The following is a 15,003-nucleotide window of genomic DNA, read 5'->3' as shown; positions in this document are numbered from 1 at the left end:
TTAACTTCTCTGCAGGCCCAACATGCGTCTACACTGCTGCTTGTGACGGGCGTAACTGCTGCTGGTAATACTCCATCCGAGCTAGTGTTAAAGGGTAGAACTAGTAGTCTCAGCACAGCAAAAATGGGACTTTAAGTGGGTCATCCTCCCAGTAGATTTCCTGTACTTCACAAGTGGGTTTTTACAGCCTCTGCTCAGCTCTGCACAACCCAGAACTGACTGCTTTACAGGCAGATTGGAGAAAACTATGCAGGCAAAAACAACTATACCATAGACATGCCCTTTACAAGGCAAGTATCCTTCTTTTCATTCCACATAGCTAAGCTTCCAGAATTGCTTGTTGTAAGCAGAAGGACTAGAGCTTTTATTTTCAATTATAAACGTTACATTTGGAAATATGGCTTTCCAGAAGCCTCAGGAATGTGTAGTTAAGTTTTGATGTTGTCTTTTGGATTTCAGCTACCACTGAAATACTCCATGGTTTCCCTTTGGCCTCAGGAAAAAAGAAATATGTTGCCTTCTACTTACATTACTCAGTAACTTTTTAAAGAACGGGAAATGGAAAGTAAAGATGTCACTAAGCAATGAATTAAAGGATCCAACTTTGTACTATTAAATTGCAATATTTCTTCTTTTTGCTGAACAGAGAAAACTTTGCAAGTTTATTAGCTTCATTCTTCTATTAACTCATTTCCTTACAAGCTCTTAAAAGCCTCTGAAAATAACAATAGTTAAAAATCACACCGGATTCTCATTGTATGTAACCATACATACTTTGGAAGCACAGCTAGTTTCTTCACTTTTGGAGGTCCTATGAAAACACTTCTGGATCCTTCACAGAGATTAAAATACTACAAGTTACTACTGACTGTGATGCCATCAGAGTTATTGCTTCCAAACAGATGCTGAAAGCACTCTGTAAGAAACACCTTTTTGTTTAGCAGTTTCCTTAAAATGTAGAAGTTTTCATTTCCAGGTGCCGCAAGTATTTCAATGCTGCCGTAATACACGCAACATTTCAGGGCAAGGCAAAGCCTGTAAGTAACATGTTCTGCCTGTAAACCAGAGCCCTTCTGCCCATCCTTGGATACTTTTACTGTTTGCTAGGATGAAATAAAAACCTTAACTGTCAACATTTTTTGAACAACCTAGAGGAGTGGGAGCTACTAGGAATCTCAAAATCTCTACTAGCTGTTTAGATCCTTGTGAACTATAGCTGTGATCAAGGGTTTGTAAGTACGGATAACCTCCAAAGTACTCAATGTATTGTTTTGTTACCCTGATTTCATCTATTCTTTCTACTAAATTAGACTTTTTTTCACATCCAGGCTGCACGCAGGCATTACACTGGGTCTTTAACTGAGCAGTTTACCTGTCAGTGGCAAGTGGAGATAAAGCCTTAGACACCTGCATGCTAGCTTGGCTTAGAGTGCACTCCCAAATCTGTACAGTATTTATTATGCACTTCCTCAGGAAAGGCTCACGTCTCTGCTTGTTAGTGCCAAAAGTCATCTTTGCAGAGGGACTGATACAAGCTGTGGTCTTTGAGGGCAGGAAGCAGTGGTGGGAGAAAGAAGTAGCTGTAGCATGAACAGTAGTGAATGATTTACAATCTGAGAGCTAACTTCAAGGATAATAAAGGAAATCTCTTTTTTAAAAAACAGAAAAGTCTTTGTATGCCTGAATCACAAGGGCATGACAAAAAAAAAAAAAGCAAAAAAGTCTTCCTCTGTCCCAAAGACTTGATTTTGGCAACATCTTACTGTTTAGCACTCTTCCAGTTATATATAGAAAATAGCACATCTAGTGTCCACCCAGAAAGCAGGTAAAGGATACAGTCTCCAGACAATCAAACCCAGGTCAAGTAGTAAAGTAGTAGTTCATCAGGCACTGACAATCAGGCACTTATGAGTTATGTGTTTCCTAGAAATAATTACTTCTAAATTTAAGGGCTGAGCACATGCAGGGGAAAAATCCCTCTTGATTTGCAGCATTTAAATGTTTCATCTGCTCTGGTCATACTATAACAGAAATCCTACAAGAGCTGCACGCTCTTCACAGCATCAGGGCAAAGCAGAATGCACCAAGGAACTCACTTGCAGAGAAGAGTCAGTGTTTTACTTGCGCATGTCTCAAAGTTCTTAAAATTATAATTGTAATTAACATTAACAACAGATTTTAAACATCAATATCAGCTGAATATGTTGCAAACATGTAAGATTTTTTTTGTTATTCCATGCTAAAAACAAATATTAAAAAAGATGTGGCTGACACAGGACCCAGTCTTGAATATCCAACTGTAAAACTAAATTGTTTGTCAGTATGCAGTCTGGATACTTTATTTTGAACAGGTGTAGACTGAAGATGTACAATGTGAACCTTGAAGTAAATTGAACCTGATATCCAGATACATACAAGGTGCCTCTACTCTTCTGGTGTTCTGTTTTCAGCAAACTGAGGTGAGCACCTAGAAAAAGATACTGGGGCATGCTGCAGTGTGCTATGCTATTGATGAGATAGGAGACTAGAAAGGTCTCCTTCCAAAAGCATGACAGACTTTTGCTCCAGGGAAAAAGAAAAACATGTCAGAAAGCCTTCACCTTTTTTATATGGAACCACTTTCATTTGGCATTCGTTAACTTGGGGGCGACAAAAAAAACCCAACAAAACTACAAAACACACGTACGCACCAAAAAATAAGTTAACATGGCAATACACACAGAAAGTTTGCTTTGCAATGTTTAAACTCTGTCAGGCAAGCTTTCAAGAAGTCTAAACTAGTCAAGAAGAAATCCCAGTTGTGTAGGGCATGAACTGGGGGCAGGAGAGTGGGACAGGACAGGACTCAAGTCAGTTGTTCCACTTGTTCCATCTCTCCTGGGGAATATAAAGGGAGATCGATACCAAGAGGGCGGAAATGATGGAAGATGGGTGACATGTGGCCAGCCCAACGTGGAGAAAAATGAATGAAACAGGCAACTACCTGTGCTGGGAAAATAAATCCATTAAACATGGTAGAATAAAGTAAATCCATTTGGCGAGGACTCCTCTGGTTTTCATTAGAGGTTAGTTTAGGGAGTTAATAACTGTAAGAATAATCATTCTTCAGTACATCCACAGATTACTTTTTGCTCTAGTTGACTGACCACGTAACAGACACAGGGAATATGTAACAGCACAAATAGCATGTTTGATACATTGTGATAACATTTCCAAGGAAAGACTGATACCTGTTTTTTGTGCATTGATCTGTTTTGACTGAAGAACTTAATAGTCCTTGGCACTTTAGAAACACCTTGAAAAGAGCATCAAAGAGGAAGCCTTAATCACAGGGACACTTTTCAAGGCACACTGCAGAAAGTGCATTTTGTCACTTTTTGTGGCAATTATAGTCACCAAAGTTTGGTCAGAACTCTTGTCCAGCAGCCATCATCACATTTAAAACATTTGTGCCTGTGTTCTTAATAACAGGCTGAGCTGTCCATTAATTTACACTGCCAATATTTTAAAGTTATTTTTGACACTGTAATTTTGAAGGGAAGAAGGGAGGGGAATTCATAAAAACGTATTTTGTTCTCCAAAAGCCAGACTCTGTATCTCTCATTATATTGCAGACTCTCCCTTTATATAGCAATTACATATGCTCTTGACAAGCAAAAATCCCTCTTCTTTCTGTCAAACGGGACTCATGTTTAAATGCATAGTTTCTCTACTAATGAAGTACATTTGAATCTCTGAATTGTACTCTTAACTACTTCTTATTGATAATATTTTTAACAGAGTATTTTTACTCAAATAACATGACTGCCAGATCAACTCCAAAATGGTAATGTTAGGGCAACAAAAAAGAAGTCAGAGGAAGATAAACTGCCATGAAATATCAGATCCCATTTAATAATCTACCTCTGATTGCAGAAGACTACATATTTCAGAGGAAGAAGTAAGAAGTCCTACATATGAAACCGAGGAAGAGCTGCTTCCAGTATTGCTGCTAGTTTTATAACTGAAATAGGAGTGATTCTATTTTTTTTTTTTAAATAAATTTTACCAGTCTACAGTATCACTGGATCTTCTTCTAAAGGAACAGTCAAGTTCAAGATGATTTGAGGTAATATGTTTCCAACAAATTGCATGCCCTTATGCGTCTAAATTTAATTCTTAAATCTAGCTGCCTTAGAGGCTCATTGATTGAACCATCCATTCCCACCTGTTAAGAAGGGAGCATCTATACTTCTGTTACTTACTCTTTTTGGTACAATAAGGGTAATGACATGTCCAGTATCATCCATTTTTATGCAGCAGTGACAAAGTCACACTTCAAAGATTTTATCTTCTCTTCTTCTTCAGAAGCAAAACAAGAATTGTGTGACATCATTGTTATAAGGTCTCCTCTTCCTCCAGACCCTATATTCTTCATGCACCTTCATTCTCTCCATTGCATCACAGTGTCCAACTGTCTTTCCAGCAGCAGATCTCCCTCTGGTGATGCATAGCATTAGCCTGGATGCAATACCACAGTGCAAAGCTATTTTTCCCATCCAGGAAAACCACACTATTGCATTGCAATGGATAGTTTTACCCACTGGAAGCATTTTAAGGATGCATATTCCCTTGTCCTGCCTCCCTGGAGGGCTCAGAGGCAGAAAAAATTCCTAAGGTTCTCACCAGCCAGCTAGCTGACGTCCAAAATTGATCAACGAACTGCTCGTACAACAAATCAGAGAAGTCCCCCATGTTAGCCCAGGCATACCTACGCCGATTTTAATCTCCCATTGTCTCTATTCAGCCCCAAAAACAAGAGCTCAGCTCTAGCTTGCTCTTCCCAATAGCCCTACACCTCAGGATGCTACAGGCACCCTACCTCCCTGCTGGCTCTAGCTCTTTCTTCTGAGCCAACACTATTGACTTTTGAGGGCAAAATTTGATGAAGCAGCTGAGAGCTGTAATTGCTCAGAAGTAACATGAGCAGGTGCTATACACAGATGGGTGCCTTCTCATTCAAGAAATCTTCCCTATTCAGCTCTATAACATCTTTCCATGCCATTTGCCATGAAGAAAGCACTTCATGTTATTTATCCTTTGCATTTAATATGGCAGTGGTGAGAAGAGGAAAAAGGTATAAAGCTGTTGCTCGCTTCTTTCTTATTTCCTTCCCTAACATGACTCATGTGCACTGACTACAACACTGTGTTAGAGATGTGGAGGGAATTGGCATAGGACAGGAGATGAGGGGGGTCAGTAGCTCAAGCTCTATAATAAGGAAGACTCTCCACTCAAGCCACATATTAAAAGGGGAAAAAACCCAAAACTAATCCCTAAATTATCATAAACATCAACCTTTTATACACAAAAAATATTCAGTTTAGTTGAAGAAAAATTTTCATCTGCCCCAGCTGATACACTCAAATAAAAATAATGACTGGAGTGATGCAGTTACAAAGTTGGACTGAAACCTAATTTATCAAATTCCTAAACAGTGCCTCTCAGATAACCCTGCAGAAAATCTTTCAGAGAGTGATTTGGAAGTGCTATGGATTCTATTCTATCAGTTCAAAATGTGTGCCCGGTTTTTTATTTTATTTATTCTGCCTCAGCAAACTTTACTATTTTTCACCACAGCTGAAGTTATTGCCTTTCTAGCAGAAGTGGAAGGCTGCAGATTAGTAACTCTTAGACATAATAACAGCATTTCAACATGTTATCTCCAGCTTCCCACAGTCTGTCCCTGTTCCCCCTCTCCCCCTCCCAAAAACACCCCCTGCAACTCCTGACTCCTGTCAGTCCTGCACTCCTTCAAGAATTTTACATGCAGTAAATTAATTTTTCCCTGATACAGCAGTCTCTGCAAGGCCTGGCCACTGTCAAGCCTTGTGAAGATACTGGTGTCAATCCTTTGTTTTGCCTCACCTTTCACAGCCCCTGAGCTTGCTCACCTTCGAGTTTCATATAGGCTGAGCAAGCTCAGTATTTTATACTACTAAGTCTCTGAAAAGGCTGTGGTTCTTTGACCTCGCTGGCTTCCTGCACAGAAAAACTCTGGGCATCATTTATCATCTGAAACCATCTCAGCAGCCATATGATGCTCCATTCACATAAAGTGAAACTGCTGTATAGGCTATTGTCAGACTACAGAAGTTACAGAAAATTGATTTAATTTATTTGAGACCACTAAGATATTTAAACATCATGCAAAACCACTTTAATTTCACAACTATTACTTTGAAAGGAAATTTTCATGCACCACCCAGAGTTGAGGTTTTTCTGACAGCCGGTCTTGCAGAAAGGGAGGTTAATCTCTCCCTTCTGGAGGAAACTACTAACAGTGCCTATAGCAGATTGAAAGGAACAGACAACCATATCCAATATCACTAAACAGCCCAGGGCGCGACATCCCTACAGGTACCAGCACAGGCCACTTCATTTGGGATCAATGTCTCTATGGAGCTGGAGTTCCTCTAGCTGACCAGTTTCTGTCTGATCAGTAATAGCAGAGTAACCTTTGCTTCAGACAGGAAGAAACCAGGTGCAAGGTTACAAGTGAAATAAGCTGAGATCCAGACAAAACTTAGAACAGCTTTTCAGGACTTTGATTTTCTGAGTTAAGAACCTGAAGGCACCTGCTATGTGTTAGCTCAGAGAATTCAGCTTATTCAGCAACACCTTCTAAATACCAACCCTAAAGAAACACTTTTTCTGGTTTCATCTTCATAAGTTTACTGTCCCTGCTCCATTTGTATCGAAATGTGGGAGGAAGCATTCACAGATTTTCCAAAAGGTCTCTGACTTTGATGAACAAAGTATTTCCCTACCCATCTATCTCACCTCCTTGGCAGCAAGACTCGAGTTTTGCACCTTTGACTAGCTCCTACCTCTAAAGATAATAAGGGTTCAAAATGTGTGTTATATGAAAAGCTCCAGAAACATATATGCAAAATTCTACTCTTTGCATTTTTTTCTAACCACATTTGTTATTTTATGGATTTTCTATGGAGATCAACATACACAACACATTTACAGTGCAGTTGAAAGGCTGTTTAGATCAAGCAGCTCACTCTCACCATTACACATGTATCCTTGCCATCACTGTCAGGGGTGCCTTGATTAAAGTGTGCAGGTGTCATAATGTGTAGATATCATTTTAACATTTAACTTATAAACATCAAATCAAATACACACCTTGATGTGTGATGGCAAGTTACTTCGCTTAAGACATTTTTCCTTGTCTGTAGTAAGACAGAAGACTGCTGTTGTATCTCTGTTACAGACACTTGTAATCCTGGCTGTGCAATTTATTGGACGAGATTTTCAGTCTCCCTTTTATGGCAAATATTCTTCTATGTTTCAGGCCATTGATGATGACAAGCAGATATTTGCAGCACATAGGATTCTCCAACAAAGAGCTGTCTAGTACAAAAAGGGAAAGAAAAGCATGAGGTATGAAAATGAAAACTCAAATGAAACATGCTCTGCTTCCAAAGCTTCATCTAAACTTTAACTTGGCAAGTATTCTTGGAGGTGCATGGTCCAAATGTTGTCCAGCATAAGGTTAGTTTAGGTCAGCTCCTAGTCCAGGGTTATATTTGTATAAGTTGCTTCGTCTGTGCTAAACAGAAGTGTGTACAACTTTGCTCAAAACCCGAAACATCCTGATCTAAAAAATGTCTATAACATAGTTTTTCTGTTTTCGGATCATTTTGTTTTGCAGTGCAAATTCATCTCACACTGCTGATTTTAGCAAGATTTTACAATGGTAAGTCAAGGTTGTCATCATTCAGTATGCTATATCACTAGTGTTCACATAAGTAATTTCATTTTAAAGTTCTTTAGAGATTATCACTAGAAAAAACTAAGGCTTAACCCGTAATCATATGTGATGTGAACATTTTGCCTGGAGAGAAAGAGAGTGAGCTTTCACTGCACTTTCTCCGTATTAGGAGAGAGGCAATTTGCCATTTAAGAAACATGCAGGTTTTTCAGCCTCCCAGATCTACCTGTCCCAAGAGGAACAGAGCTCAAGACACACAGATCTCAGCACCACAGGCAGAGAAGCTCAAAACCTGGCAGCTCCTATAGTTACCAGGCTGTTTCCGAATCACTAAATTTGAGTTATTCACAGATTTCAAAGCCAAAAGAAACAGAGCAATCATCTTTGTTTTTCCTATGTGGAATCAAGACTACAGACTTTCACCTAGCTGTTATTGTGCCAAGCTGAATACCTTTTATTGAACTGAAACTGTTGAAAAAAAAAAAAATCCAATTTTGAGCCCCAGAGCTGATGTTTCTATTCTGTTGGAACCCAAACCAAGGTTTTCTTTTACTTTTTTTTATTTATATCCTGGTAGAACTAGCTGCAATAGCATCCATCTGCTAAGCTTTGTACCAATACATAGCAAGCACAGCCTGGTCACAAGGAACTAATTGTTTAATGCACAAGGCACGGAAGGGCAGAGATGGGGGAAAAATGGAGATAGACAAGTTTACAGTGGAAAGACCAAAACACAAAGAGACTGACAGCTACATTCCAGCATCTTCCACTCCCACAGGAAGAACTGCATAGACATGTGCTAACCCCTTAAAAATCCATCTCCAAACAACTTTCCCCAGATCACTCAGGAAATCATCAACCAAGCACAGGACTTGCAGGTGCCATGGGAAGAAAACTGCCACCAAGACCAGGGCTTTGAAAGCAACTGCATAAATATCACAAAAGCCCTTCTCTGTCCCACAGTGTTCACATCATGAAAAGGCAGTTAACCGCAGAGCAAGGCAGGTATTCATAATACCTTCTGACAGCCTTTGGGATTGCTAGGTTTGGCCTCCCTTTCCAGCTATGAGCACAAATCACATCTCAAAATCAGATACAAGTAACCTGTAACTACATATAACAGGTAGCAGGAAATTAGTGGCGTACACACATTCCCCACAGAGTTTTCTCTCTTCCATGGTTTCATTTACCCAGTAAAACAACTGGCCAGTAGCCAAATTTAGAAGTCCAAGATCATTTATTACATTAAAAAAAAAAAAATAAAAAAAAAGAAAAATCACTGTGATGGTGAATGCAACTTACTTTATGTCCAGACTTCAAGAAAACTGTCCTTCTGTTTCTGCTACCATATTCTACAAGAGATGAGGAAAAGTCTATGGAAATTCTTACTTTTCTGGGGAGCATGTCAGTACATACAGTACCTCCTGCATGTGTGTTTTGTGACTGAAGTACAATCATTACCAGAAAAAATACACCAGGGAATTCCAAGGTGCAAAGGTCTTTCTTACATATTTTCCAGATAAGCAGCACTTTTCTGCTCAGCCATTTTAGTATCCATGCAACAGTGCAAGCCAGGCAAGTAACTGTGGGTGAGATCCAGCTGGCAGAGCAGAAGTACCTGTGCTCTGGCAGACAAAAAGGTAACTCTAAGAACCATTAAATGCACCTCTTGCTCTTCACTGATGAGAGAAAGAGATGAAGTTATTTATGTTAGGATGATGCATGCTTTAAGCACTTACAATTAGAATCACACATACACCTCAGAGTCCAAACGCTTCTGAGCGCTTCAGAAAAAAGAAGAAAACCACGTATCTCGCTCGGGAAGCCACGCTAACTTCCCACACTCTCCTCAAAATTATATGGAGTTTAGCGTGCAGACTTTTAAGCTTGGTTCAATGAGTTTAACCCATATCCTGTGTACCATCTAGCTGCAGGTCTAGACAAATATGCTCCTTGTCAGTTTGTCCTATGTATGGAAAGGGAGGGGCCAGGTTCGAGTTTAGCTTTCCTCTTCTCATCCTTTAAGACAAATATTATGAACACTTCAATCAGAAGCTACTTCTGCTGAGAACTGTTGGACGTTTCCTCTGAAAACTAATGAGATACATATATTCGTCATGTTATTCATTTCACTTGATAGTTGTATACAACTTACTGGAAGCAAGTTAACAGTCTTAGTCCACACCTGAAAAACTAGTGTCCACACTAAAGAACAGACTAAATTTCAAACAGGAAGAAGAAAGAAAGAAAAGGGAAAAAAAAGAAAAAAAAAAATCACTGAGCAGGAGAACAAACTGGAATTACTTCTGTTCACAGCACTATAATTTCACAAGGAGCAACAGGTGACAATTTGTGCTGCAGGAATTAGGGCAGTGCTATGAATAAATTGAGAATTCTTATGTCTCTGCTGCGTCACACCCCTCTCACCTTTACAGAGATCCTGCTAAATTAAGGCTAGTGGATCAGAGGGAGTGAACTCATAAAAAGGTTATCATCACATCATAGCCTTTTCTTCAGGGCTCAGAGTTTGTGTTGCATTAGATTATGTATGAATAAATCTAAGTCACCTAAAAGTCTTGCCAACTGCCCCTCCCCTCCCCCCAGTTATTTCAGACAAAGTCATTTCCTTTTAATTACACAGCTTGGTACATATAGAAATACAGCTTATTCTCCATGTCAATACATGGACCAAGTTTTGGTCCAAATTAGATCATAGGAAAAAAATTTAGGCTGTAGGATTTGCCACTGATGGGTCACAAGGTTTAAGTCTACTGATGAAACTTTTGGGTTTTTTACAGATATAGGCTCAAGTGGGAACTCAAACAACTCCTCGTTAAGCTGTTGCACAAGTGTTTTGCGATGCAATGTGCTGCAGCCAGTGAGAAAGGAGCTGCTTGCTTTGGCATGATTGCAAGATGACTGGCACAATGGACAAGCAAGGCTGTTGGCAGTTTGTATTAGTAAGTAAAGACATAACCTGAATTAATACCATTACATCTAACTAGAGGTCAGTGCAGATTAAAGTATGAGCCAATACATTTTAGAATCAATTTAAATACTTGTGAACTCCCATTTAATGCAAGGAAGTATTACATATCTCCATGGAGAGAGAGACAGTGATTAAAGAATTAATTCAGAGCAAACCTCGGATAGAACCACAGTCAAATCTCCCAAGTTTTTAAGGTCTTAGACAAGAGACAAGATCATCTGGCACTGCGCTTGAGGCTAAGCCTGCTCTTGGGGATGCCATCTGACTGGGTGGCTGGCTGTCTGGCTGCTCCAGAAAGCAGCAGTCCTACATCTCCTTTGCATCAACGCTGGTGCTTATCTGGGCTCACAGGGAGCTGGCCCAGGCACAATGAGTCAGTATCCACCTGTGCTGGCCTGTGGGAAGTAATGGCAAGGTATGAGAAAAGGGACTACCCCAGTCAGCAGAAGGTAGCCATTAGAGCAGCCTAAATGTAGTGCAAGAACTTATCCGAAGTAAAATGGCAGGTCCCCATCTCACCGGTATGCTGTAAAGAGGAACACAAAGATTATTAAGTATTCCAAGTCTCCAGTGAAGGCAGACTTCCTCTAATAATTCAAAGAGATCCTTTCCCCATTGACAAAGCTAAAGAAAATGGCAAAGAGATTCAACTCTCTACGTTTCGGATTCAAATAACTGCCATACAGAGTCTTTTGTAAATACTTATACCAAGCAGAAGACTAGAAGAATCTACCAGAATACTCATTGGGTTTCCAGAGCATTTCAGTCTGCTGTCACCCACACAGCAAGGGGGGGGCAGCATCTGAAGGTACGTAACGCAGCTTTCAGCTAAATAATCAGCCATCTTCTTCCTCGGCAGGCTGACTTACTAGGCGAACCTCAGCTACGCAAGGAAAGGACTACTGTTACAGAAATGAAGCTGTATACGCCTCCTAGAAAACTCTTTGAAAAGGATGTCCGGGTACATCCACACCTAAAAGCTTTTCCTCTGCACCATGAGGACACCAAACCAGAGCCCAAAACATCATTTGCTGCAAGCTATAAAACTTTGTTTCAGTTTTCTGAAGTTTTCAGTCATTCAAAGCCCTGATTCAACTTCACCACCGCTCCTTGGTAGGAAAGTGCTCCAGTGCCTCTGCTTATTGAGATATACAATAGGCACTTTGAGTAAATCCTGGAGGGTGGGACAGGAAGGTCAGTGGAAAGGGATATGACAGTGTTTGCTCATAAATCAAAATTCCTGAGGTTACTAACACTAGAGCAGACTATGAAGAACTACAGGAAAGCCTAATGAATTGAACAGCATAAGATTAAATTTGCTGTAGATAAGAACAAGAAGAGGTGCTTTCACAGCAGCAATTTAAAATTACTCGTACACGTGGATTTGTAAACTAGTTGTAGTTTCTTTGAAAAAGTTTAAGCATGATCCTCAGCAGTTTATCAAGGATGTTTACCTGATATATAGAAACGCAAATAAGATACTGGTCTGTACTGAGAAGCAGATGAAAATACGGTAAAATTTTACAGAGCAAATACATATATATGTTTTCCACAAGTATATAGCCTCACCTTTACTCTGGAATTCAGTTTCTGAAAAAAAACTTACGTACTCCTGAAAATACAGATTTAAAGGAAATGAACTGAATAGAATTCAAGAAAGATGAGAGGAGAAGGCTTTCATAGAGGCAGCAGTTAAAAAGATAGAGGGTCAAATTAGACTAAACTTTTTGTTGTTGCAACAGAGTATGGGAATGTCAGGAAAGGGATGCTGCAGAAATAGCTCCTTTTCTCCTCTCCAGTCACCTTCCATTTCCCGTTGTGGGGTCTGTGAGGTAACTTACGATCCTATGCAGTATTTTGTAGGAGAAGGGATGGGAGAGCCTATAGTTCCAGCCAGAGCTGTGCTTATTCTTCTGTAAATTTTTTTGCGAGTACGCACCATAGTTTGGGGTGCAGAAGTTTGCCATAGTGCAGCTGCCACTACCGTAGAGCTCAGCTCTTCAGACAGGAGGACATTCTTTAGACACCATCATGTTAGGCTGACTAATTGGCTGTTCTGTCCAAAAAGCTAGTCTTTTGGATTTTACAGAAACATCATTTATATTTTCTGCATTGCATGTGCTTATAGTGTTTCTTCCACTTATTTTGTATTCATATTTCCAGGGTAGACTTCCCTGCAGGGACTTACACCAAAGTTTACAGTAGCATAAACCCATATAGTTTCTCAAGGAGTTTATCTGTTGTGGAAAATACAGAGGAAATACAGCCAACTTCAGAGGTAGAAAATGTCAAAGTTTTTTCTTCCCTTGGACACCCTTCGTAGAAATCCCTCAGAGACAGTCCAGCAAACACAAATATTCCTGGGCCACAGGAATATAATCACTATGATAAAGAGTTAAAAGGAAGCTGAATAGCAAAGACGTGTGCAATTGAACCCAATTAACCATTCTTATAATAAGGGGAGGAAGGGGGAGGAAAAAGAGACAGCAGAACATTTTAAACCAAACATGTAAATGATCAATATTGCAACATATAATTAGCCCTTCAACACATTCCCACAGGATATTGTTGTACTATACAGTGTAGTGAATCCGACGCTAGGTATTCCTCAGTTTTAATATACCCAATGTAAACACTATTCTATGGCTTCCAGCATGACAATAACCAGCTTGTACTTGTGTTGTGAATCCCGTTGTACATCTCCCACCCAACACGGACACCGTGTGACTGGTTTCAGTGTGTAAGTTCAGTGTTGGAGCATTTCTTATTAACCACTGTCAAATACATGGTTTTGGGCTAGGGAAAGGGTTGCCAGTGTGGCAATTCACACCTCCCAAGATTTACCCAGTACAAATGATCCCCTCCCTCATTCCCTCCCTCTCTAACTTACTCAGGGGGATGCCTATTGCCATTTCGTAGTAAAGCCAGGCTGTTAAGATTTTGAGCTGTGTCCTTTAAAAAAGAAATCTGTATCAAAGAAAATATGTCATTAGCTAAGTGGTAATAACAGGTGGGAAGAGAATAAGAACTGTTTCTTTCTTGTCTTTCATTTAAATGTTTATATTTTTAAACAGACTGGCCAGCTCTGCTTGTCATTTTTTAGCCATAAAGGGAGCTTGTTTAAGGTCTGTCAGCATGATAGGTCTTGCCTCCACAGAGATCTTCCCTCCATTTAGCCTGGAGACACTACCTTTCAATGATTCTTTTAACAGAGAATGAATATTTTGAAGTTCAGAAGTACATATGCTCTCGAAAATGTTTTTCTGATTTCTAATAGCTGCCTTTTTAGCAAGGAGGATTGTTATGCGGTGTTCAGCACCCTACTGCACGCTCCTGACCCCCTACTCACAAAGCCAGGGGCCAGTCCAACTGCTGCATGTGTGAAAAAGAGCATTTCAATTCATATAATGCTTCAATAAAACTGAACCAAACAAACAAAACCCAAACCCCACATATGCACGCATACACACACACACCGCCCCACGGTGCCTTATTTCACAACAGAAAGAAGACAGAGAAGGCCAGCTTAATACTGGTTGATTTAAAATCCTAAGAGGTTCACTGTTATTTATGCTCTCAGGAAAGGCAATCACCAGCACTTAGCAAGCGCCGTCGTGCCTTTCTCCGCACATCCCAAACCACCCTAGGGTACAATATCGTGCAATTCAAAACCTACACAGGTTCTGCACCTTCTCCAGAGGCACCTGGCACTAGCTATGGCCAAAAAGAGAGTATCAGAGTGCAACATTAGTACTAGGTAAAAAACTACTCTGATATTTCAGCCCTTCCAAAGTATTTTAACCAAAACCAGCAACAGATACTTGGAAGAAAAAAGCAAACTCACCATTCTGCAAGCTAAGAGCTTTCTCCTAGATCCAAATTATGTCGTTGCTCAAGACATCAGCGCCGTTGAAGGAGCACTTATTCTTGCTCCGGCTTTGAAAAACTCCGGCGTGCTCCGGGTTTGGGTAGGTGCTGGGAGCACACCTGGCGAGCCCGTCTCCTTGGGGTGCTGAGCAATGCCTGCTGGAATATGCAGTCTGGCAGGGACCCGGCACCACTCCTTCCAACAGACAGGAGGGAGAGATGGAACTACATTACCCAGAATTGCCTTCAGCTGGCTTGTGATTACACCTGAAACCAGGAGAGGTGGTGTGGGAGTTTCGCCTTAGGGAGGAGAGAAAGGCACATCGAGGAGTGAAGAAGGAAGCAGCGTGTGCTCCTTGTGTGCTACTGGGAGTTAGGGCTT

General features: G+C 40.4%; 1 protein-coding gene across 1 annotated transcript in view; it reads right to left on the bottom strand.

Annotated features, from left to right (window-relative positions):
- MACC1 (MET transcriptional regulator MACC1) overlaps positions 1-14,663 on the bottom strand; it is a 32,979-nt gene extending 18,316 nt beyond the window's left edge. Inside the window, exon 1 of the mRNA XM_075417460.1 lies at positions 14,599-14,663. Within this exon, the coding sequence (XP_075273575.1) occupies positions 14,599-14,601 (3 nt within the window). The 5' untranslated portion in view covers positions 14,602-14,663. The remainder of the gene's footprint in view (positions 1-14,598) is intronic.
- Between the last annotated feature and the right edge of the window lie 340 nt (positions 14,664-15,003).

This window comes from Opisthocomus hoazin, chromosome 4, assembly GCF_030867145.1.
Source record: "Opisthocomus hoazin isolate bOpiHoa1 chromosome 4, bOpiHoa1.hap1, whole genome shotgun sequence".
Classification (NCBI taxonomy): Eukaryota; Metazoa; Chordata; class Aves; order Opisthocomiformes; family Opisthocomidae; genus Opisthocomus; species Opisthocomus hoazin.
This window is presented reverse-complemented; position numbering and strand designations above follow the sequence as displayed.